General features: G+C 32.3%; 1 protein-coding gene across 1 annotated transcript; it reads left to right on the forward strand.

Annotated features, from left to right (window-relative positions):
• Window positions 1-944: 944 nt before the first annotated feature.
• On the forward strand, window positions 945-27,137 carry UFL1 (UFM1 specific ligase 1). The gene is made up of 19 exons (XM_016135597.2): window positions 945-1,100; window positions 2,214-2,359; window positions 3,038-3,066; window positions 3,675-3,772; window positions 4,336-4,450; window positions 6,287-6,417; window positions 11,571-11,629; window positions 13,470-13,616; window positions 14,891-15,066; window positions 16,276-16,455; window positions 18,124-18,244; window positions 19,238-19,354; window positions 22,388-22,505; window positions 23,598-23,764; window positions 23,849-23,979; window positions 24,765-24,845; window positions 25,173-25,258; window positions 25,751-25,931; window positions 26,539-27,137. The coding sequence occupies exons 1-19, from the start codon at window positions 1,024-1,026 to the stop codon at window positions 26,755-26,757; spliced, it is 2,379 nt and encodes a 792-aa protein (XP_015991083.2). The 5' UTR covers window positions 945-1,023; the 3' UTR covers window positions 26,758-27,137.

Consider the following 27,137-nt stretch of genomic DNA (forward strand, 5'->3'; position numbering starts at 1 on the left):
AGCAGTACTTACATGACAAGTTTTTTTTTTTTTTACTGTGTTCACTGTATTTTAAATAAAATGGGAACTTTATTAGACAGGTACACTTATTGTATTAGATTTGAGTCACCCAGAATAAGATACTATAATAGGAAAAGGCCTGAACTAACCTCCTTTCATAAAGGGCATGTAGTTAAAAGGATTTTTTTTTTTAGTGAAGGGTGAAGTTTAAAAGAAAAAGAGAACAAGAAAGTTACTCCAGAATAAATATCTACTTTTTACTGATTTCAATGTAGGGGAAGGCAAAATAAACATTTCCCTTGCTTTCTCCTTTTCATCCATAGCCATATGAACTTATTACCTTATGTTTATATTTCTTCATTATTTGACGGGGCTAATCATTCCCCTAAGAGAAAAAAGTAAAGCTCTAGATACATGAAAGCAATTCCCAACCTTTATGGTAGTCAAAAAAAAAAAAAAAAAAAAAAGTAATTGCCTTCAATAGTGTTCCTCACTTGTCTCCTAAAAAGTGTATCCGCTCTGAGCCCCCGTAAAAATTAACAAGATTTCCTGTACAAAAGGGGACTGACCGTTAATAGCCTAAGAAGAGAGGATGCTAATTGCAGGCACAGGTACACTTCCTCCCTGCCCCTTCAATCCCCAAAAAACAAACGGAGGACAGAAGAAAAAGAAAAGTGGCGAATTTGATTACCAATACGCGGAAACTTTTGGAATCACGCAAACACAAACTAAAATAACACTTTACTAACTTGGCTTCTCCTACATACCACCCGCAGCCTGGCAGAGATACAGCTCAGCTCACTGCACGTCACGCCCGGCTCCTACTGCAGAGGACGTACCTCCCGGACTGGTGGGAGGAGCTCCAGCTCTTCCGACCCGCCCCCTGACGCCGGGCGCGCGCGTTTGCTAGCTGCGTCGGGGAGGGGTTTCTTGTCCCTCCGCGCGGCCCGTTCCGCCTAGGTTCGCGTTGTCTTTGGGCTGACGTGTTCGCTCTTCCGCGGCGGCTTGGCGTGTAGGGCCGCGATGGCGGATGCCTGGGAAGAGATCAGGCGGTTGGCGGCTGACTTCCAGCGGGCGCAGTTCGCCGAGGCCACGCAGAGGTGCCTGACCCTCCCTCTCTTTTCTGGCCTCCAAAAATAGCCCCGGGGCGGCCACTCCAACATCTGAAGCCGCGGGTCCCTGGCCCTCGGCCCCGGACCTTCCCAGACTCTGTCACTGTTCCCGCCACACCCCTAATTCCCCAGCCTGGATTGTGGTTCCTATAAATTCTTGGCTGGGAAGCCAGAAACCTGCGGAACCCCCATCCGTACCCCAGCCAGGTGCTAGCGTGCCCCGCCCCCACGATGGCCTAGGCTGGTGCCTTCGAGCTGTCACAGTGTTCTTCATCCCTACCTGTCATCAAGTTGTAGCATCACTGCCTTTTATACACTTCCTAATATAGAACGAGATTGAAAACAGGGACTAACCCCAAATTACAGTACTTTGCGAATACTGTGTTGACTCTTAAAACATTTTGCCTTTTTGCCCAGAACAGATGTGCTAGGCTAGAGCCATGGTCCCATCTGTCATTTTTAGGGGCTCCCGGATATTGACATTTCCTACAAAGCCACTAATTTGGGGGGAATGTGTTTAGAGCATCCTAACTGCTTTTAAGCAGAACACATATATGATGCTAATAGAATCTTTGTTTAACTGTTGTCTATGTCTTGCCTTTGGTGTTTTTGTTTTTTCTGGGGCTGAAAAATTTAATCCCTTGATCCTGTATTTTATAGCACAGAGCAAACTAGGGCACATACGGTACTTAAGTGCTTGGGTAACTAACAGTTGCAGTTATGGTTTTCCTAGGCCAGATCTCTTGCCTACAGACCAATTTTAAGAATGTAGGGCAGGTTTTTTTCCTACCTAAATTCTATGTCCTTACTTTTCTATTCAGATTTAAATATTAGAAGTAGGGCTAGAAGAAAGCAAACTTGAAACCCATAATAGAATGATTTGTACATGATTTAAGTTCATGTAAACCTGATTACTCCCAAGTGTTTTTTTTTAACTTACTAAATTAGGATTGTTATACTAATATAATATACAGATTTTGTAATATAGAACCTAGTGACTCTTATCCAAACTTTTTTATAAAAGCCTACCTTCATATTCTATTAATTTTATTGAGCACCAAATGTATCAATTGCATTTTTGAAACTCTTTGTTTCCTTCAGATTGTCAGAGCGGAACTGCATTGAGATTGTGAATAAATTGATTGCTCAGAAACAGCTAGAAGTAGTTCACACACTTGATGGAAAGGAATATGTTACTCCAGCACAAATTAGTAAAGAAATGAGAGATGAACTACATGTCCGAGGTGGTAAGTAATTTCTTAATTTTTTTCCTTCTGATCTTTTGAAAGGAAAAAAACCTTAAAGCCATAAACGATAAATTATTTGGAGATTATAGGACACCATCTCAATTATCAATATGATAACAGTTTAATATTTTTAACAGGTCAGGTAAACATGAGCATATAATTTAAGTGTCGTCAAATATTTTCACTTTACAAAATAGCATTATTTTGAATTATGTGTCTGTACGTGAATCAGTTGTTTCTTTTCATGGTTTATCAATTTGTGACACTAATATTAGCTATAATGTGGCATATTTAACATGTTTTCTTTTGCTAATAGGTGGAAGTCTACCAATTTTAAATAATTGACAAAACATTTATTTAGTCGATATCTCTTTGGTCGCAGAAGATAAATTGTGAAGGGAGATAAATACCCCAATAGGTCTGGTCAATTTGTGTATCAGTTAATGCTCGTAATTGGCCTGAGGTGACAAATAATACTTTGAAAATAAATTATTGCCTATTCCTTCAGCCATAAATATTTATGCAACTAATGGTGTGTATTTGAAGACATTAATTATTGTGGCTGTATGTCCTTTGTAGAAGGACTTTGTACAAAATGTAAATCTGTTGGCATTTACAGTTTTTGGCTATTGTGTACTTATACATGATTTAAAATAAATGAATGTTCTTCCTTTAAAGGTCGAGTAAACATTGTTGATCTGCAGCAGGTAAATTTATAATTTGTAAAAATTTTCCTTTGATTCCTCATTTTTTTGATACTATGAAATTTTTTAATGCCTTAAGTGTTTGCAAACATAGATATCAGACTTTGTAAGTTTGTGAAGAATTAAATTTCACACTGATACATTGAATCCATTTAATAAGTCCTGATATATTGAATCAGGGTAATTACAAGGTTTATGTAATTTTGGGAGAAAAATTACTAGTGTCATGTTTACTTGTTTTTAGTATGTGCAATGAAGAAATGTTTGAAAAGTAGAAGATATTTTTAGAAAATATAACTGCACGTGTTATCAGCAACTTACAGTTTTTATGAAAAGCTGGTGAATCTTATGTGAAACAGTACTTATTATATGAAAATGTAACTTTTTAGCACAAACTTTCCTAGCAAGTATAAGTGTCATTTTTCAGAAATGAAAATAAATAAGCAATATACCTCTGATTTTTTTATTTGACCGAGGCTTTTAATAATATTTCAAGTCAATTTGAAATCCAACTAAGAGTAAATTTTTAAATAGATAGCTCTACATATATAATTTTGAACTTAAGGAATAATGTGAACTTATCACTAATAGAATTTGTATGTATTTTCCAGGTAATTAATGTGGACCTGACTCATATTGAAAATAGAATTGGTGACATTGTTAAGTCAGAAAAGCATGTTCAACTAGTGTTGGGACAACTGATAGATGAGTAAGTACAATATCTAAGAGCACGTTATTGTGTTTCTTTTAAAAAAAAATAGTTTTATATTTAAATTTAGAGCTATTGTGATCAGTTCAGAATTTTGTTTAGATCTCTTACAGTGCTGACTTTTATTTTAAGGATAATTGTACCTAAAAAGTAAGTGCTTAATTGTGCGGAGTACTTGGAAATAACATAAACTTTGATATTTTTCTATTATCTTAAAGCAACAAAAACATAATTGTTATAGTCTTTCCTATATGATCTTAACTCTGAAAGCAAATTTGTTCCAACAATATTAATAAAAAATGACTGCAGAATTTTCATTATTTAAAAAAAAAATTCCAGCATTTATCATTTAATTAACCTTACATTCAGTTACAATGATAAGAAAATAAATGTTTTTCAGAACATGAGTAATGAATAGTGTTTACCTAAATGTACCCTATTAATTAATTTCGGGGCATAACTTACTGCAACAGAAATTAAACATAAACAACAGAGGAAAACCATTTCATTAATTCTGATTAGTTGTGTTTTTTGTTTTGTTTTGTTTTTGTTATTACCATTAGGAACTATTTGGATCGGTTAGCAGAGGAGGTAAATGATAAATTGCAAGAAAGTGGTCAGGTAACCATATCAGAACTATGTAAAACCTATGATCTTCCTGGAAACTTTCTGACACAGGTATTTTTTTTTTTAATAATATAACATTTTTTTTTAGAAAAATAAAGAGTTTTAATGGGAGGGAAGCATTGCAAGCATTTGATTATTGTTGTTGTAGCAACATATTTCGGGGATAGTTCTTATACAATGATAGCTCTAATGAGACTGTTTAGAAATGATTATTGTCTTCCTGAACCCAGAGACACCCTAAAAACAATTAATAGACTAAGTTATAAGCCTACTTTGATGTAATAGCAAGGATACCATGAGTGCGTAGGTTTATTTAATGATTCTGATATCAACTGTACAGAAACTTTAACCAGTATAGCTACAATTCTGATTGCCCAAGTGTATTTTAAGAAGTAACTAATGACGATTATAATTTAGAGGAGGTGCTACTGGCATCTGTGGTCAGGGATGCTGCTAAATATCCTACAATGCACAGACGTCCCCCTAAGAAAGAATTTTCTTGCTCAAAATGTCAGTAGTACCACCATATTTTGATGCCACCTTTATTCCTCTAAACTTTCAGTGTGATTGGAAGAAGAACCAAGGAATCTCTCATAGCCTCTTGTTTATTTTCTTTTTTCTTAAAATAGTTTGACATTTTGGAGTTAAATAAACCTTTGTCTGAATTCTATCTCTGCCACTACTTAGATATTCAATATTAGATTATTTCATCTCTTAAAGTTACATATCTGTAAAATGGGAATAATTGTCTTTTTCATAGACTTTAATGAGGTTATATACACAGTATACCTAATGAAATATCTAGCACAGTGGAGACACTCAATAAATGATGGTTTTGTTTTGTATTTACTGAAACAAATAAGGGAAGAACAAAATCTCTTTTTAAGTATTGATCAGTTTAAGGCAATCCAGTTTACAAAAATTTACCAAACCTTAATTGCATGAAATTAATGTATAATATAAACAGATTTACTCACCCATTTTAAAGGAGTGATTTCCCTAATTGTTTCTAAAATACCACTTAGGGTATAGATCTATTTTACATAAAATTTTAAAAGCCTAAGTTCTATTTTAAATAAACAAATACATGTTAATCACAGCAGGTCAAAATAATGTTTTTAAATACTTTTTTAAAGTATCAGAACAGCTAAATGATTTTTTATAAAATTATGCTACTGATACATTTTGGAAATGTATATGGTTTCTTAATGTAAGAAAAGCATTTTTCTATACCATAAAAGTATCAGCTAGGCTGTTTTAATTAGATTTAATGTATTCGAAGGTGTGAAATATGTCCAGACTTATTTCAGATATCCCTGACTCCAGCCATAGTATAGCTGTGGAGAAATACTCTCTTGAGGTTACTAAGAAGTCAGGTTTTCTGCCATTGTAAATCTCGGGGCACAGATAACATGTTAATATTTTCATCAAAGAAGATCATTTTTCAGGTCTTATATTTCCCTAGTTTGCAAAATCTTGGAATAACATTTATTTCTCTCTGTTAGTATTAGAAGCTGCAGAGGGGATCTTCTCCAGGGCCCATGTGTATGTCTTGGCTGTCTTTATGTTTGAAACTGCTTATATCTAGAAAAGTGGTTAATCAGTCATTTTTATTTTATATTAGAAATAGCCCTTATTAGCAAGTAGCTAAACCTTTTACCATATCAGCTATTTGACTCTTTCAGTTCTTGGTTCTGTCATGAGATTATGAAATTTCCTAGATCCTAAATCTTGATTTTAGCTTATATGTCTTATTTATGCTTGTTGAAATTTCTCCGTTGTATGATTAATACATCAGCATGTGACATGACTTCAGTAAGACTATACAGATGCATCTGTGTAATTTTGTTTGTTAAAATTAATAAAAATTTGCTGCTTTATTCTCAGGCACTAACTCAGCGACTAGGTAGAATTATTAATGGACACATTGATCTTGATAACAGAGGTGTAATATTTACCGAAGCTTTTGTAGCTCGACATAAAGCACGCATCCGTGGACTGTTCAGTGCTGTTACTCGGTAAGCATGTTTTAAAGTCTCTATATATATTTCTTTGATCATGGTTCCCATTTTTTTTCTAGCAGATTTTTTTAAAGCATAATTTCATTTAGGGCCCTAGTTTATTAAACAAATATGGGAGTGGAGATTCCAGAGTCCTGGAAAATAGCTGAACTACCTCTAATCCACATCTTCTCCTCTCTACCTCCACCACCCTCATGGCTCCAGGTGCACTTCTTCAGGATACTCAGATCAGTATATAAAATCACCCTGGATCATGGAAAGAGTACATGGTTTGAAGTCAGATGTCCTTAGGTCATCACTCCATCACACAGTAACCATATGACCTTGAACAGATAAGTCAGTCACCTAACTTTGGACCTCGGGTAGATGATTTTAGAACCCTTTTTATCAAATAACACTCTTCAATTCTAATGAATAAGTGTTGCTTTCAAAATTACTTCAACTTTTCTAAAATAAGAATTTCTGAAAAGTTTTGGGCCTGTGTGACCAACTCCAGTGTGGAAGTAAGAAAACATAAATTCTCAGTTATCTTTTCTCCTGTGTTATTAACTTTATCTCAGTGGTTTTTGGGTTCCACCAGCTTTTAAATATGTCCAAACTGCTCTCATTTTAAAACAGTCAAACCTCTCTCAACCCCATATTCCACTACATGTATTTTGTTTCTTAAACTGTCTCAAGAGTTGATGTCTAATTTACTGTCTCAGTTTTCTTACCTTCTGTCACTTCTCAACTCACCCATCTGACTCTACCACAAAACAATGATGTCAATATCATTGAATCTAATGCGTACATTCTATCCTTGTTTTACTCGATTTTGCAGCAGCATTTAACTCAATTACATCTTTCTTCTTGAAATGTTCTCATTCCTTTTTGTTTTTTAATACCACACTTTATTGATTTCTTCTTATGTCTTTTGGCTGTACCTTCTATGTCACCTTCTCTGGCTCTTCCTCCTTTCTCTAGTCTCTAAATTTTGCTTCAGGCTGTCTTTTCAGTCCTGCACTTCTACTAGGTGATTTTACCTTTCTTGTAAATTCCATACTCATACAGAGCATCTATACTAAAATGGTTTACAAATGCCTCAAATTCAACAAGTTTTAAATAACTTACTATTCCTGGGGTATCTTACTCCCCACTCCACCTGAATTAATTCTTCCACTTGTGTTTTTATTACCAGTTGTGCTATCATTTGCTTGCCAGAAATCTGGGAGTCAATCTTTATAATATCCTCTCTTTCTCATTCCCCTTTCTAGAACACTAAGTCTTTTGAATTCTATGTTTTAAATATTTATGTAATCATTACATCTCTGACATCACCATTCCCACCATTTTAGTCCATTTTTTACCTGGACTATTTTAGTAGTTTTCTAACCACACTTTCTTCTACACTTATTACCTTCCACACATTTTTCACATGACAGCCACAGTGATTTCTTTTTGTCATTCAACAAATCAAAAGCATTTATTGAACACCTAATACGTGCAAGGCACTGGTGGTACAAAAGACTAGAAGGTTAGATGGGAGAGCTTGCAATCTAATGAAATAATTTAATTTTAATATATATAATAATTTCTCACAGAAGAGTTGCAGAAGCTTTGTTTTTCTTCTCCATTTGAGAGGAAGTTGCTGATACGATGTCCCATCATCACAAACACTTTAGTCCATATGTGCTGCAAACAAGGGCATTGTTTTATATAACTAACATACAACATCAAAATCAGAAAATTGACTTGACATTGACACATTACTACCATCCGATCCTTAGATCCCATTCATGTTTTACCAATTGTTCCAATAATGATCTTTGTGGAAAAAAAGGATCACATATTGCATGTAATTGTCATGTCTCCTTAGTCACCTTCGATCTGCAACACTTACATGTTTTTTCCTTGACTTTCATGACCTTGAGACCTTGAAGGTCATATACCAGTTATTTTGTAGAATGTTTGATTTTGCTCATCTAATGTTCTTTTCATATGCATTTTTGGCAGGAATTTCACAGAATTATTTCTGTGTTCTTGTTATTCAGTCTTATCAGATGACATACAATTTAGATTTTTTTCCAGTTATCGATGATGCGCATTGCAACTTCTTAATCAGGAGATATCTGCTAGGCTTCTTATAATGATACTTATTTTTCCTTTCTAATTAAATATTTATGGGGAGGCAATTTGAGATCATGTAAGTTATCCTGCTTTTCATCAAACTTTTAGTTTATTTATTTATATCACTATGGACTCATGGTTCCCCATTTTATTCACTGGATTATTATTGATTATTATCATTAGTATTTCGATTTTCAAATTGGCTCTGGTTGAGCTAGTGGCAGGCCCTTCGGGCTCTCTCCTGTGTACTTTTGACATGTGCTCATCATTCTTAGAGCCCTTATTTTCTTGCTCACACAAAAAGTCTGAGACTCAGTTCATACTTTCCCTGTCTCAACCATTTTCCCAAGGAGCCCTGGTTCCTTCTAGTAGAGTATAGTATTTAGAAACCAAGATCTGGACATTGGATTGCTTACTGCTATTTGGTTGTCACTCCTCTCAAGCCTTCTCAGCAGACAAGCTAAGGATACACATAGACACATGTATGGGCGTGTGTGTATATATATGTGTGTGTGTAAAAACACACACACACACACACACATATTTCTATCTTTATGTGTATCAAAATCTATGAGTTTATTACCACTACCACTAATTCCCTTTCAATACCAGTTTTCTTCTTTCTCGTATTTGTAATTCCCTTCTCTGACTGTAAGAAGCCTAGCTTCCGTTATTTTTATTATATTTGCTTATTTGGTTAATTCCCTTTTATTTGAATGATCTCTCATTGCTGCTACAACTCTCATTCCTGCGTGGATGCCCTCCTTACTCCACATAGGTTCTGATAGCTTGTACCAAAGATGAACCAATTATCTCCTAACAAAGGAAACGAGTAAGAGTAGTTGTTTGTGGGAGAGGAGCTGAGGAGCTGAGTGATAGGAATGGAAGGGATTCCGTTGTGTAACTTTCTGTACCCTAAGTATTTATTACTTAGTCAAAAGATAAAAACTAAAAATACATTTTTCCAATCGTCAATTTTTTGAGTAATTATTGTGGTGATTGTAGTTATTAGATATAGCAAATAATATTTTTTGTGATTCATAGTAACTCTGAGTTTCTCTATATGGATGTATTATCAAACCATGAGGGCAAAACAAATTTTGAGCCTCTAAAGATATCACTGTGTAATTCCCAGGTAGTTCTATTTAATGCACCATACATTAATATTTTCCTCTTAAAATATAAGGAACTACCTCACTTTTCCTGTCTTAACTTCAGAGAAAAATAGCTGCATCTCAGATTTTAAAAGGATTAATATTTATTATTGTTATTGGTAGCTAAAAGGAAGAGCAGGAAATAATTAGAATAGAATATGCAAGTGTACTAAACTACATTGTATTCCAAATTAAAATAACGATTTAACAGCTAAGTTCAATTGTACCAAAAAAAGCTAGAAATGTGCAATTCAATTAAACATTTAATGAACACCCACTATAAGTTATGCACCCAGAAATTTTAAGATAAAATCTTTCAAAAAGCCTTATACATTTCTGTAAGGATGTGTTCAGACAGAAGGGAACAAAAAGCACACAAAAAAACCAAAACGTAAGACAACTGTAATCATTACAAGATAAACAGAAGAGAGCAGAGTACCTGATTGGACCTAATTGGTTTGGATACTTAGATAATTTAGCTGAAAAATTTGAGTAAAACAATGTAATAAAAAACAAATTGATCCATACTTTAATTTGGTTAAAATAAGAATTTAGTCAAAAAATCCTTAAGCACAGGGTTTTTAAGTATCAGTTTACATCCAGACAACTGTTTTTGCTCTCCCAAATTCGTCAAGAAAATTGATAACATCTCAAATAATAAACAATAGAGGATCAAGTAGTTGGAATAACTTAAAAGTCTCTTAATTAAATAGACTAAATCTAAACCAGAGAATGAGTGTGATTGGCTTAAAATGAATAGGGAAAAAAGTTATAGTCAGAAAAAGTCTAGATCCTTTTTTTCTATAGATTCCTTACTTAAAAAATATATATATATATATATAAAAGAAAGACTGTCACAGAGATCTGCCCAAAATAAATGAAAACATGTGCCCACACAAAGACATGAACACGAATGTTTATAGCAGCATTATTCATGATAGCCCCAAAATGGAAACAACCCAAATGTTCATCAGCTGATGAACTGATAAACAAGTGGTGGCATGTCCATACAACATTATGCTATTCAGCAATAAAAAGGAATGCATACTGGTTCATGCTTCATTGTGCATAAACCTCAAAAACATGCTAAGTGAAAGAAGCAAGACACAAGAGATCACATACTGAGTCCACTTATATGAAATCTCTAGAAATGCAAATTTATAGAGGCAGAAAGTAGATCAGTGTTACTCTAGGTCTAAGGGTACCAGCAGGAAATAACTACAAACATTTATGAAGGAATTTTTTGAGTGATAGAAACGTTCTAAAACTGGATTGTAGTGATGGTTACTCAACTCTATATTTATCAAGATCTTCGAATTGTATACTTAAAATTGGTTGGCTTTATGCTATATAAATTATATCTCATTAAAGCTGTTTTTAAAAAGATGCATAGTCATTACAGAAAATATTGATAAGCAAAAAAAGACCATTTGAAGTGAATTCCTCCCAGTCTTCCACCTAATCTGTGAGTGTATCATTTCAGATTCCTTTCAGTACATCTATAATCTCATTTTTCTTCAAACGTAGAATTGTATAATGTTCATTTGACTCTTCCCAAGTGAGGAGCCTCTCAGACAGAAAGAATAGAATGAGGAAAAACAAATATACAATAAAAGGCAAAGCAGATAGTAAAGCATCACTAAATCTGAGGCGAGAATTGTGGTGGGAACGTAAATTGATCCTAGATTGGAAAAACAGATCCATTCCCTTGGTTTTTCAGTAGCATAATTCTGATTAAGGATGTAAAACTTGATGCAATTTTTGCTTTCATTTTTTTCTTTTTAAATTAATTGGGATTTTTCATAAATTAATTGCCCTGGTTATTTTTTAGTTTACAAATATGTATAACTCTTATAACAAGTAAGAAGTTTTTGTTTTCTTTCCATAAAGGCCTACAGCAGTGAATTCTTTGATTTCAAAATATGGATTTCAGGAGCAGCTTTTTTACTGTAAGTTTGCTTTAAATTGTATGCCACTTAATTCACTATTAAATAGACTATTAATATAAAACTTACTAGTTTAAAATTTTTACCTCTTAATCTTAAAACTTATATAACTAAAATATTTCTAGTTGAAAAATTTCTCTATACGAATTTTTATGTATATGTCTGTTATACCCACCAAACATTTAGTGTTGGCTGCCACCAGAGAGGTGGAATGAAAAAAAATTGTGTGTGTGTGTGTAAAATATCGTTGTGCATATACATATATAGAGATTTAAAATTATAGTATTAAGAATAATTTTCGCTTTGTTTCTTACAGATTTTCACTAAATTTTCTTATATGAAACTGTTTATCTAAGAAATAGTGTTTGTCTAAGAAATTTTTACAAAGAGTTTATAGCAGTAAAAATATATTCTTAGCATTCAAACAGAATAGTAACATCTCCAAAATGATCTTGGTTCATTACCTATCAGTATGTATGTTGGTGATGCTTTTTTGAGATATTCAGGGTTTCTTTAAAGCTTTGCTAGAATAATTTTTAAAAGTAATGATCTTTTGACTCAGATGTCTGTGCAAATATGAGGATTAAAATGAGGAATGAAAAAATTCAAATACGAAACCAGAAATTAATTTTTATTTACTCTATTTTTCAGACTATGGAGTTAAAATTAAATTAAGACAAATTTAAAATTAAAATTTTACAGTATTTTGGAATTTACATAAATGAGGTTTCATAATGCAAATTTCTTCAAGTAATTGTTGATAAATGGATAACTTTGGTCTGAATTTAGCATGGATTTCTGTTGTACAATCACAAAATTTAGAATTATGTTATAGTCTATTGAGAAATCTAGACTTTTCTAATATATTCTAATTTGCTCAGCAATGAAATTCTGAAATTCATATGTAAACCAATTTTTATTTCTGTTAAAGGCTAATTTTCATAAGCCTTCTTTGTACCAGGCATATTTTGAATGTGCTTGTTGATACACTTAGAAATAATTCCTTTCTATCTGCTTTGTCTTTTTTTAGGGGATTTCGATATGCAGTTTATGTTATTTAAATAAAACACATAAATTTGGTGTTAATAGCAGCACTATCTAGTTCTCAGAATAGCATTAGTCTTTTGATGTTGATGGTGGTGGTGGTGGTAATAATGATATTTAATTAACATTTATGGAGTGCTTATTATATGCCAGCTACATTTCCAAGCATTTTACTTGGAGACGTAAGTAAAATGATTTGCCTGGTGTTTGTCAGCTAGTATATGCCAGAGTTGAGGTTTGGGCTTAGGCTACCTTCATCCAGATCTATCCTCTTAACCAGGCATTATACTTCTCTTATAGATAGCATTAAAATGTGTTGCTTCAATTAAGACAGTGGAAATGCAATAACATAAAAATTTTCATGGTTTCATTTAACATGGTTGATTCTAATATGATCTAGGTATCTTGATTTTTCTAAATATGAGAAAATTTAATGTGGTAACATTAATGATTGTATATTATCTATTCTCAAGAGTATTCAGTCATCCCCTTTTAAACAAATTATGAGATACTTAATGGCATTTTTTCCTCAAAATTATTCAAACTAAAAAATCAGTGTTATTATTAATTAGTTTGAGTTACAAGTTCAGCACCTTTACTGATTGCCAAAATTTTCTGAATTTATAACCTGAATATTCTCATAAATAGCAGGAAATTTTTGTCTGAAATATAATCGTTTATAAACTTTAAACTTTAAATTGCCTTTTTAAGGATATAGTGTCATTTAATAAAATTTTGGAGGTTTTTTCAGATTTATACCTGTTGTGATTTATTTCTCTTCATTTGGTTTTGTTTTAAGCTGTGCTCGAGGAACTTGTTAATAGTGGACGCTTACGAGGCACTGTGGTTGGTGGGAGACAGGATAAGGCGGTGTTTGTCCCTGAAATTTACTCCAGAACACAGAGTACTTGGGTGGATTCCTTTCTCAGGCAGAATGGCTATCTAGGTAACTTTTTTTTTTTTCTTTGAAACTAAAACTTCTTCCTAATACTAACAACATTCTTAGAAAGTTTTGTATTAGCCCTGGGAGTATACATGCATTTTACTGTTATCCAGCAAATTATAATGCTTCTCTTTAAGTATAAAAGTAGTCACACTGCAGGTTTTTGTGGACCTTGGAACTAAGTGTAATTCCATAGTTGTGGAAAGGCCGAAAGCTGGTATTGATTGTTACCAATCATTCAGTGATAGGATACTATTACAATTTCAAGTATTTTTTTAATTCATAAAAAGTAATTAAATTTATTATATTTTATGAAGTTGCCCAATTTTTCAGTTACAGTGTGTTAGAAATATTTTATTGTCTATCAGCTTTACAATGTTCATTTTTATTGGTTATCCAATGCTTCAGAGACATTAAATTTATTCTAAAATTGGTTTCTGAGGTTCTGTCATTTAGATAAAGTCGGCCAATTGAATTTAGTTATTAAACCAATTAGGAAATATGCATAACTCGGTTTAATTTTATAACCCAAGTCAAACCACGTAAGCGATCAGATGCTTTCTCATTAATAAATCTATATTTAAGTCATTAGTGTTCAAACATTTTAAATGCATTGTGGAATACTTGGCTTGACTTATATTTTCTTGACTTTCTGTAATGTACTTTTTAGTTTCTTCAGGCATGGACATGATTTGAACTTTGTTATAATTAGTTTTCTTAAATATAATTATTTGGGGATGGAAAAAGAACCGTAGGTATCGCCAATAACTTTAATTTTTGTAAATTTATGTCTTCATTTTTTACTTTTGTTTTATATACTAAATTTTTTCCTAATTTAAATTAGACTGGAAAATTATTTTGTCCTAAGTTGCCTGATAAAACATTCACAAAATTAATTCCATTTCTTTAGTTAAGTGTAATAAGCAAAATAAATTCCAGTTTTTTCTTTACTTAAATTACTGCATTTTCCTTTACCCACCCTTCTACTTCTATTGCTCTATAGTTCTCATGTTTTCCTTTGACCCCTCAGTTGGAGAAGAGAGTAACATAGCTGGGAATGAGAAAACACTAGAACCAATTTGTCTACAAATATGTCTAGTAATAAAAATTTGGGAAGGTGACATACACAGGGGATAGTTGTGGTACATTTCTATAGTTTATTATTTTTTTAAAAAATAGCACATTCACAAATAATAGGTTTTGGTAGAACTTTTTCCAAGATTTCTGAAAAGTGTGAAGCTTGACAATTCTGTTTCAACTTTACAATATATTTCTAGAATTTGATGCTTTGTCCAGACTTGGAATCCCAGATGCTGTGAGCTACATAAAAAAAAGATACAAGACTACACAACTGTTGTTTTTGAAAGCAGCTTGTGTTGGTCAAGGCCTCGTGGATCAGGTGGAAGCGTCAGCAGAGGAAGCCATCAGCTCTGGAACATGGGTTGATATTGCAGTATGTTTTTTTTTTCTTCTTAATTTTTCTTTAAACCAATGACAACTGATATTTCACTAGTATATCACCATTTTGAGAATTAGGATACATAAAGGTGTCTTGGCTTTAGAGCCAAATTCTAGCAGTTGTTGTTTTAACAAAAATAATCTTAATTATTTCATGCTTAAAGATTTTCTAGCTTTTGAAGTAGGGCAACCTTTTTTATATGGATAGTCAACATCCAGAATTCTATAAATCTCAAAACAAACAAGCAAACAGTATAATACTCATATTAGTCAGAAATTGATGAGACTTCTCACAGTCTTATCCAAGCATTTAAAACTTTACTGGCATCAGGCATTGTGTCACATTTGTTTATCCCTTATCCTTTAATCTCTGCTAATATATTAACACAATCTGCTTTAGCAGTGACAGTGTTTTACTTCAGTGTACAGTATTAATGTGCTTTTATTATGCCAAAAAGATAAGTGTAAGTGCAATGAATGTAATAAGAAGCCAATTCATTATTTATCAGTCAGTGCCCAGACTCTTTATATAGCAAAAGATTCCTCATTTTGTATACACAAGTTCCCAAAGATTCTAGATATAATTATTTGTTTATTCATTCAACAAATTTTACTAAGTGCCTTCTGAGTGCCAGGCACCATTTTACTTGATGGGAATGTGGTATCCAGGTAACTTTCTTGCATTCAGGGAGGGGTACTTTCACTGGGGGTAAATAGTTCATGAAAATGATAATTTCAGAAACTAGAAAGAGCTAAAAAGAAATATATTTTGGAGGTAAAGTTATCAAGTCTTGATGGTCGATTGTTTGTAGGTTTATGGGAGGAACTGAGTGTGATTTGTAGTTTTGGGACCTGACCAACAGAGTAGAGAGTATTACCACTAATTGCGATGGGGGAAATGATGGGGAAGAATAGATGGGAGCTCAGTGTCTGGGGGCATGGGGATGTAAATCAGTATTGTTTTGGACACGTAAGTTTGAGATTCCTATTTGCCATACAGTTTAGGGAAGAAGTAGGATAGGACTCCAGAATTCAGAATAATGAAGAAAGCAGAAATATAATTTGGGAGGTTGTCAGCATATAAATGGTTATCTGAAAGCCACTTAATTTAGTGAGATCATCTAGGGAGAGCACACGTATAATAAATTGCTTTTCTGTATTATAGTGCATTAATACTTTATTTTCATTTTGTTTGTAATTGTAGCCTCTGCTACCCAGTTCTTTATCAGTTGAAGATGCTGCAATGTTGCTTCAACAAGTGATGAGAGCATTTAGCAAACAGCCTTCAGCTGTAGTCTTTAGTGACACTGTTGTAGTCAGTGAAAAGTTTATAAATGACTGTACAGAACTGTTCAGTGAACTGATGCACCAAAAAGCTGAAAAGGTATGCCAGATTTCCTTTTACGTACTAATCTTAACAGTATTTTCATGTTAGAATCATCTGGTATCTTTTGAAAAGTAGGGTAAGCTGTATACCCAAAAATGAACACCGTATTTTATACATCATCTTCGTTTACTGCATCATTCCTTTTTATTTCCTCTCTTGGGTTTATTTTACTCCTTCTTCATTCCCATCACGACATATAATTTAGAACTTAGGGAGCTGTATTTGTGAATCGAATTCACATAAATGAAACTATACACTTCACACTTAAGTCACCTGAGCATGTTGATTAAACATTAAAATCCACAAAAACAATATTTTTGGATTATATGCATAAATATAGTTTATCAATCACCACAAAATATATTTACTTAATCTATCTGTCTCATTAGTTTTAACCTATCCAGGGTGCACAAACCAGATAAATTACTGAGGAAAGAAAGTGTTTGTTACTATCAAAACTGATTAGTTCCTCAGAACAACTACTATCAAAGTGTTTAGAAGTAGAGGCATATTCAACTCATATTGCTAGTTAGCAGCAAATAGGTAAAACAAGCCCATTTGTCTTAGTTTGACTGCTAATTCATGAGAGGTTATTAAATATGTAAATAATTTGTATTTATCTATATTCCTTTAAAGTTCTTTAACAGTCTAAAAAAAGAATGAGATAATTTTCTCATTTTGGCTGCTAAGCAGCAGAGAGGAGTAAAAAGTAAAGGATTGATCTCAGCAAGCCTGAGCTTTAGTCTCAGCTTGTTTACTCTCTGTTTGACTTTGGACAAATAGACTTCCAGTTTTCTCATCTTCAGAGAAAGGTTGGTGATGCCTGCTCTCAAAAAGATTAAATGTAAATAAAGGAAAGATGCATATAAAATGCTCTGATACATGTCAGCTTCCATTTACTAAATGGCTGTATTATTTTTATTTATGACCTATTGCTAAAATAAGAACTTAGCGTGGTTATCAGTTTTTATTTCCTTGTGCTTCTCATTCCAACCACAAAAATAAATTTAAAAAAAGAGATTCTATTGTTTGAACTGTCAACATTCTAAACAGTTATTTTTGAAAATTAAAAGAGAAATAATCATTTTTAACATGAATATGGACTTTTGTCACTACAGATTTAGAACCTTTTTCTGTGATTAAGAAACTGTTTCTGAACTGGGACATAGTTTATTGTTCTTAACATAAATTTTTTAAAAGCAGAGGTCAAGAACTTGAGTCCATATGGAAAAAACAAGTTTATATCACTAAGTGTGCAACTCACCTATGCTCATTATGGAGGGGTGGGAGTGTATACCAGGTATCCAGGTATGGCACTGGACTTGGGAGTCTCAAAAAGGAAGAGAACAAGGGTCGTCTGTTAGGCAGTGGTAAAACCAGCCAATACCAGCTAGATAGCATCTGACATCTGATGCTGTGTGATCAGTTGTTTGATGACTAGATAGGCTTTCTTATTAGCTAATAAGAGATACAAAAAGCCATGAATAGCAGAGAAAGACTAATTTTTTGGCAAAGAGAAACAGTCTCGGTGGCAACTGTGAGACAAATCTCTGATTCTTAGTAATGAAACCAAACAATTAAGATGTAAGTATATAAACAACTTTTATTTTATGCCTTTTGTAATACTATATATTTTGGCCTACCAAAAAAGCGTGTTTATTTCAGGAAATGAAAAATAATCCTGTTCATTTAATCACTGAAGAAGATCTGAAACAAGTCTCTATCTTAGAAAACATAAATACAAGTAAAAGGGATAAAAAAGATGAACGAAGAAGGAAAGCAACAGGTAATGAATTATTAACAAAGAAGATTCAAAGATGAGTTTTTTGTTGTTGTGATCTCTGCATTTGCTAGGTCCTTTTAAAGGCATTTTATTTAGTTGATTTATCTTTAACCGATAATATTAACCAAATCTTTTGCTAATAATTAAATTTTGATTATAAAAATGGAAATATTAGTAATTGCTTATCTGTGGTTTATTTGTGAGAACCAAGTTAATTTTATGATGTAACCCATCTCCACGTATTCTCCCCATCAGTGTTTATTTTTCAGCCCAGTAACCTTTTTTTTTATTATTTTGATTCTCATACAGCAAGTTTGAGTTTACCTTAAGGCTTTTGCACCAGCTGTTCCCTCTACCTGGAATGTTCTCTTCTGAACTTCAAGTTATAGTTCCCTCTTGTCATTCAGAGATCAACTTTAAATGTCAGTTCCTCAGAGAGGCCTCCCTAACCACCCAGAATAATAGACACAGCCACTCGCCACCATATTATCTTGTTGGGTGGTAGGAAGAATGGGAATGTCTCCTATAAATATGAGTAGTCATTTTTTAACCAATAAGACAAACCAAGTATAATTAAATCTGTAAGGTACTGTAATAGGAGATATGAGGCTGTGGTAACAGAGATGAGCAAATGAGGGCACATTTATTTTGCGGAAGGTAGAAAGGATGAGGTCAGGAAATTGGTTTGGCCAAGAAAAAGTCAGACAAAGCTACAAAAAAGAGGTGTCATTAGAGAAGGAAGAAAAGACTACATTTATTGCAGGTAGGCTACTTGAGTTAGTTTATCAAACTTAAGAGATTTCATATTTTATTTTTTATTGATTGAATTTATAAAATTTTTATTTTAATAAAGAAACCTCGACTTTACAAAGTGGCTAAAAGTTTATTTGGCTTTTATTTTTCTACTGTAAAGTTAAGTATGACAATATAATGTCATCATTTTCTAAAAAATAGTAATTAAGTTAAGAAATACTAACTAATAACATTTTCTACCAGAGGGCAGTGGAAATGTGAGAGGAGGAGGTGGTAGCAATGCCAGAGAGTACAAAATTAAAAAAATCAAGAAGAAAGGAAGAAAAGATGATGACAGTGATGATGAATCATCTCACACTGGTTAGTAGTATTTTATTCTTCCTTTGCACATGCATGATTTTTTTAATGTATATTCTTAAGATGCCTGCAGTTAGGTATATATGCTTATACAGGAAGTCCTTGCTTTGCCCAGTTTCGGTGAGCATAAATTTCAGTTATGACAGTTTGGTTAAATGACATTAGTCCTCCGACAACATGGTTCATATTTCAGTTACTAGGGTACATTAACTGTAATTGTATAAAGTACTAACTTCGCTGTTAGCTCCTCAACCCACAAATCATCACATAAATAGATGTGCATCTTGATCTATAACAATCACATTATTCAGTTCAAAGTTTGTCAGCAATTGATCATTGAGCGTTTCTTACTTTATGCACAGACAACAAAGCATGTAGTTGTGTTGCTTCTTTGTTTCCCAGTGATAAATCCATGTGACATTTTTCAAAAATGGATAATCAAAAGATGGAATTGGCCAACAAAGATGAAAGTGCAGCAAGTAAATGAAAAGTGGTAACACTGGAAATAAAATATGAATCAAGAATAAATGGTGTTATAGAAAAAGTAGCTGACTGTGGGCATGTTGACATTGCCACTATTCAGGGGACTCTAGCTATACAGCAGGAGGAGCTTGGTAAAGGCACACTTATTGACATAAATGAGGAAAGTGGTTGTGACAAAAAGGGTGAAAATGTCTTACAGGATAAGAGGTTGGCAAAAAACTTCAGAGATGTTTCATGACATGGAAAGGGCAACAGATAAAATATTAGAAGCCGATCTAGAGTTAAAAAAGGAGTTTGGCGACTTGCCAAGGCGTAGTAAAATTGCTTCATATTGTAAGGGTGAGAGGAAGGCAAGCACTGTTCAGACTATTCTTGATAAGTTCTTTACAAGAAATAAAACACTCATTGTCAGTGTTTCTGATGAGCTAAATTATAGTGTGCTAAATTATAAATACTAGTTTTATTTCTCATTTTCCCATATATTTATAACCACCAGTAACAGCTTTTAATGTTTCCATAAACATTAAAAAGTCACGTAAGAACAATCATAAATTTTCTCCATTGTTTATTAAGAACACATTGCATAGTTTCAGCTTGCATGGTCATTTTTTATGCTCTCCCACTGCTTTGCAAAACAACTTATAATATTTTGTGAAATGTGTATTTCTGCAAATTTAAGTAGGAAACATTAATTTATACACATTTAATTTTTATGGGTTAATGGCTTCTATCTAAAGGGGGAATTAAGTATATTAATCTTTCTTTTCTCATGCTTCTTAGTGTTTGGTGTGGTTAAGATAGCAAGAGACATCTTACTTTATTTTTCTAAATAAAATTATGATATTCTATGTTTCTATTTTTTAAAAAATTAATTTAATTTTTTTTGCCTCCCTCCTTTGCCCCAGTGGGGGGAAAAATTTGAAATGATGATGATTTGAAATTTTTACTCTACTTTTACACAGGTCATTATATATGAGTTAGAGCTGGGAGATGTAGATTATCAATGACATAGGTTTAGCTATTAATGTGCTACTACTTATAATAACACAGTTGTTTCAAGATCTATCTTTAAAGTAGATTCTAAGATAAAAATAGCTACTGTTCTCGTGCACAAAATAATACTAATCAAAGGAAAAGTACCTTCACAGGAATTACTAGCTCTACCCTTATTTTAAATAATATTAAGAGTATCCTTTGTGGGTTTTAATTTTTTATTGATAAATGGGTTTCCCTGTTCTTCAGATGCTGTAGGAATAGGAGTGAAGGTTCATTTAAGAAAAAACTTCTCTAATATCTATGGCCTTAAGTAATTATTAAATGGGGCATGTGATACTCCTTTTGTACATGACTTATGGAGAGGGACTATAAAAGTACAGTTAAACCATTCTACCTAAAGAAAAAAAAGTAATTTCATTGCTTTTGAAAAATGGTTTTGTTATAATGTCTGAAATGAGAGATATAATTAGGTTCTCAGCTAAAATACAGGATCTACTCAATGCAAAAGATTATTAGAAGGAAATGCATTGTAAAACTTTAAATGCCAACAGGAAGCAAACAAATCAGAAACTATTTGGTTTGAAATATCAGGAATGGATAGCCAATCTCAAAAAGAAAGAATACTTGTCTATTCTAAAACTGTGATCTCAACTACTTACGTCTTGATGCATAGTGAAAAATAATTTTTGAGCCATTTTATTTTTATTTCTTTTCTAAAGTTTCATTTTTAGAATCAGTACATAATTTAGCTGGAAATAATTACTTTCATACTTTTATAATTAATAAAGGAGATATTGCTAGCTTTATCTGTAATCTATACTTTTCCAAGTAAATGAATATACATAACATTTCCACAGTTAACAATTATTTCCATTACAATTGCTGCGTACAAATGTTCCTTATTCCTTAGTATAGGATTATTTTCATGAGCGCAAAAATAAATAATGAGTATAAAATTATGAGGTTTTTTTTTTATCTCTGCTTTTGCAAAAGAACAATTTTTAGCTTAATTCTACTTGAATTGTAGTTCACACGATTATAAAGACTTTTCCTGAAGATTTTATATAAATTCTAAGGATGATTTGATTTTTATTAAGTATTCATTTTTATAAGAAGGAAATTCTGCTCATTAGTCATTGTTCAACAGAGAGAATTTATCCTTTCCTAAAAGATTTTTTTCCATCCACTTGATCATTTTGATTTCTAAATATTTGCATCATCAGGGAATGCAATAGATTATTTAAGTTAGATCAGGGAAAAATCATCTCTATTATTTTCTGAATGACCCATAGAAAACATTCATTAAATAAAATTAGAAAATTAGTATGTGAAAGAAATGCCACTGTATATCCTATTTTTAAAATTGCTTTTATAAGTTATTGTTATTTGACATTGGCAATTTTGTTGACATAAAATATCAGTCTTTATGGTAGGCAATGAATGAATTACCAACTTATTAAATATTTTAATGGAAAGTTATTTGCTTTTAGGTTGCTCATTTTTTTTTGTTTGTTTTGTTTTTTATTGTTTTTTACTCGTTGCTCTTTTTTATTATAGGAAGGAAGAAGCCAGAGATCACTTTTATGTTCCAGGATGAGATTGAAGATTTTTTAAGAAAACATGTTCAAGATGCTCCTGAGGAGTTTATTTCTGAACTTGCTGAGTACTTAATAAAGCAAGTATAAAAACATTTTTTCTGTTCGATGATATAAATTCAATGAGTTAGTAAATAAAAATTTCACCAAGATGATAGAAAATATATGTTAGGTATTTTTTTTTTTCAAAGCTTAGAATTTAATCTAGTCACCAAACTTTAGACTTTCTTTGCCTACAGAGGCATTTCAACAAACATTTAAGCGCTTTGGGAAAAGAAAGGGGAGAGTGTAGAGGTGTCTTCATTCACTGACCTTACAGTGCTAGTGGGACTGGCTGGTCTCTTCCATAGCATGAGAAGTAACATCTAAAAGGAAGAAAGTATAATTTTCTATCAAGATTTGACATAGTACAGTTTTAGGGAAAAGATAAAATAACAGACTGCCTTTGAAGAGAATAAATTTAGACAGCACTAACTTGACATGAGCCAGGCTAAATTTATTTTTATACAGAAATCAATGATATTGTGTCTAACTTGACCATTACTAACTAACATGGTCTTCCCACAAGTTAGTCCCAAAGTGTAGGCTGCTATAAATGCAATCCAGGAGCCCAGTGCATCTAACATTTTGAATTTAGAAATTTAGCTTTTCTAGTGAGATTTTTTAAATTTTAAGTAAATATTTTTTATACATGAATCTATTACATAATCATATTTTCATATATAAAAAAATGAAATAGCTACTAATCATTTGCCATTCTTTAATCTTTTCTGAGTTAAGCATAAAAAGATTTTTTCAAATACATCTTTATATTTCTTTAGAAATTGCGAATTTATTATTCCTGAAGATGGGGAACAGATTTATGGTTTACTATTCTCCAGATTAACTATTAAAAGCTGCTTTGAGTTGAATTTGAAGTTTTTGTTATTGTTGATTTTTATTGTTTTTAGTGCAGTAACTTTGAATGCTTTACATTTGAGAAAAATAATCCATCTAAGTTATAATTCCTGGGATTGGAGGATAAATTCTTGTGAACTACTCTCTAAATTAATCTTATTTGTTGAAAAAAGTAGAGATCTTTTCTTAAGTCTATTTTTATAGAAGAAAAGATTTTTTTATCTATGTAAATCCAATATGCCTTAATAAACTAAATGTATTTATTTTGTGCACAGGCCTCTTAATAAAATTTACCTCGAGGTGGTACGTTCAGTATTCATGTCTTCAACAACTTCTGCCTCTGGAACTGGCAGAAAGCGCACAATTAAGGACTTGCAAGAAGAAGTTTCAAACTTATACAATAATATTCGATTATTTGAAAAAGGGCTGAAGTTCTTTACAGGTATACTTAATACTATTTGTTTATTTATTGATACTCATAATTTTTCTTGGACATTCATTTTAATAAATCACCTTTATTTTTCAGATGATACACAGACTGCTCTTACCAAGCATTTGCTAAAGACTATATGTACTGATGTCACTAATCTCATTTTCAACTTCTTAGCTTCGGATTTAATGATGGCAGTTGACGATCCTGCAGCCATTACAAGTGAAGTATGTTAGTGATTTGCCACTCTTGATGTGTTTTGTTTTGAGACCTGAGCATATTTTATTTTTTCACATCTGAAATAGTCTAAAAGGGAAATAAAATACAGGAAAGAATTTTTTTTGGAAATACATAAGATTTTTAGGCCAAATTTAGTACAATGTATATACAGTTCCTAGTCAAAATGGTAATATAATCAGTCTATTAAAAGTAATGATGCTTAATTACTTTGGAATCAACCGTTTTATTTTTCCCTAATTATTGTTATATTCCATCCCTTTTTCCTACTGAGTTGCAATCCCCTTAACAGTGTTCATGCCAGATTTCATAACTTTGCAATCATTTTCATTTATTGACTATCTCATTTCAATATTCAGACTAATTATAAAGAGAATTAATCTTAATTTCTAAAGAGAGTACACTTGTGTGTGCTCTCTCTCTCCTCTCTCTTTTTTTCATCCTCTCATTTTCCTTTTATACTTCTGAAGCAGATAGGAGGAGGAGAGCTTCATCTAGCCTCTTTGACTGACTGTTGGCTGATTTGAGAATGTTCTTAGCATAAAAAGGTTTTTTTTAAATATATCATCTTTATAGTATTTTAGAGACTGAGAATTTAGCTTATTATTCCTTAGGATGGGGAACAGATTTATAGTGTGATATCTAAAATTCAAGAACAAAGATAAATTCAACATTCTGTTATAGTAATAAGTATACTTTTTTTTTTTTCATTTTGTTTGTTCTTATATCTACCACATGTTAAAGATATAATACCTGAAGAATTTTCCCCCCATAGGGAAGAAAAAAAATTTTAAGTAAATTATCAGAAGAAACTAAAGTAGTCCTCACAAAACTCCATAGCTCCCTGAATGAAAAGGTAAGTAAAGTTTGATTCTATTAGAGATTGGAGCTAGAATTTGTGATCATGGAGTAAATTTTTGTCAAAATAATTGTAAACTAAATCTAAAATTAGTATTCTGCGCTTTCAAGTATATTCAGATACCTCTTTGGGAGGTGATGGGGCAGGCCAAGCTGGAGGCAGTTTATCCTCTTTAAAGTCCTAAATTACAATTTCAAATTTAATGAAAAAATTACCTTATTTAAAAATTATATTTCAGGTATAAAATTATAAAACAATATTAAATGGCTGCATTTCTTTAGGCAACCTGTTTGTAAAAGTAAATTGTATTAAATACCTTTTCAGAGCATAGAAGACTTTCTTTCTTGTCTGGATTCTGCAGCAGAAACTTGTGATATTATGGTAAAAAGAGGAGACAAAAAAAGGGAAAGGTAACATTGAATTAATCTATATTATTAATATATGTGTGAAATAGAATATGACTATCTGAATCTTGCATAGATAACTCTTGTATGTAAATGGTTGTAAACTTTCAAATATATTTAGTCTTAATATTCTTCAGTGTTTCTCTCTGACCCATCTTGATTAGATAGCAGAGTTCCTTAACCCCATAGTTGTGCAAGCCTGGGAACTTTTTATTAGCTTTGAGACCTTCTTTATAAGAAACGTATTTAAATCAGTACACTTCTCTTTGATCCCCAGCAACTCAAAATAAAAAGCATACTTTGAGTATCCCTGCTATATTGTTTTTTCTATCATTTTCTAGTGTATTTGTTTATCCATGCCATTTAAGGTTATTTATGTCTATATCCCATATTTAAAAAGTCCCCTGAACTAGTTAATTAAACTAGAGAAGACAAAAATGAATACAGAAGGGATGAACTGAAACTGGTGAAAATCTGTATGTTTTTATTTTTGTTTAGGCAGATACTATTCCAGCATCGACAAGCATTGGCAGAACAGCTAAAAGTCACAGAAGACCCCGCTCTTATTCTGCACCTCACTTCAGTCCTGTTGTTTCAGTTCTCAACCCACAGCATGCTCCATGCACCTGGAAGATGTGTCCCACAGATTATTGCTTTTCTTAGTAATAAAATTCCAGAGGTATTACATTTTCAATGCACTTGAAGCTTTTAAAGCTTTTAGATTCTGAATATTTTAAATGGATAGATGTGAATCATTGTGAACACCAAGACATATTAACATCATTTTCTTGTCCCCATGAATTGAACAGCAAATTAGGAGACTGATTTTAAAAACTCAGTATAGCTCAAGAATCTTTTAGGATCCTGTAAGATCCATGGTCAAGATATTATGAATTTGGAAATTAAACTTTCAGAAAAGACATGATAACGTCTAGTCTTCCATTTCAGCTTATTCAGGTTTAACTCTCCTTAAATGGCCAGCTCAAAAAGTTGTACCCTACATAAATTCTTTTGAGAAAGTCCTCAGCTAAAAGTAATTTTGGCTTCTTTGAACTTCCATAGCACTTTGAGTATATCTTTGATGATAGAACCTAGCTTAATCAACTATTAAAATAATCTGTATTCTTGTTTTCTCTCTCCTAAACTGTAAACTCCTTGAAAGCAAAGACCTTGCTTGATTCAGCTTTCTACCTATATGGCTTATGATTTGTAAAGATGAAAACCTTTAATGTGTATTGGTTGAACGAATCCTACTTTGTTTTGTTAACTCCTTTCTCTTTTCACAGGATCAGCATACTCTTTTGGTTAAGTATCAAGGTTTGGTTGTAAAGCATTTAGTTAATCAAAATAAGAAGACTGGGCCAGGAGATGATCCCTCGAATGATGAATTAGACAAAGAACAAGAAGGTATCACCAGTACTACTCGTAAAGAACTTCAAGAACTTTCTTCATCTATTAAAGACCTTGTTCTCAAATCTAGAAAATCATCTGTGACAGAAGAGTAATAATACTAATTTACTTTTTCCATATAGAAAATATTTTCCCCAAAGTTAGTAGTGAGTGGTTTTTAAAAAAGTTCACAGTTCTTGATCCCCTCCATAGCCGCTCCCACACAACACAATTTAGTGAAAACAGTACTATTATATTCAATGTAAATCTTATAGAAATGCGAATTTTTGTAAATTGTGTTCTCCACTGAAGATTTCTTTTTGTCGTTATAATTCTAAAAAGTATATGTTTTAGGTTTCTTTTCTTTCCAGATGCTGAGTGAAGAATAAATTTCCTGATATCTTTCATTTCTAGAAAAGAGTTCATTTGTTGTGTTTTTAGATTTCAAGCAACATTATTATATTTATTCATATTAGAAATTTAAAAAGTGGTCATA

The sequence above is a fragment of the Rousettus aegyptiacus genome, unplaced genomic scaffold (genome assembly GCF_014176215.1).
Source record: "Rousettus aegyptiacus isolate mRouAeg1 unplaced genomic scaffold, mRouAeg1.p scaffold_m13_p_1, whole genome shotgun sequence".
NCBI lineage: Eukaryota > Metazoa > Chordata > Mammalia > Chiroptera > Pteropodidae > Rousettus > Rousettus aegyptiacus.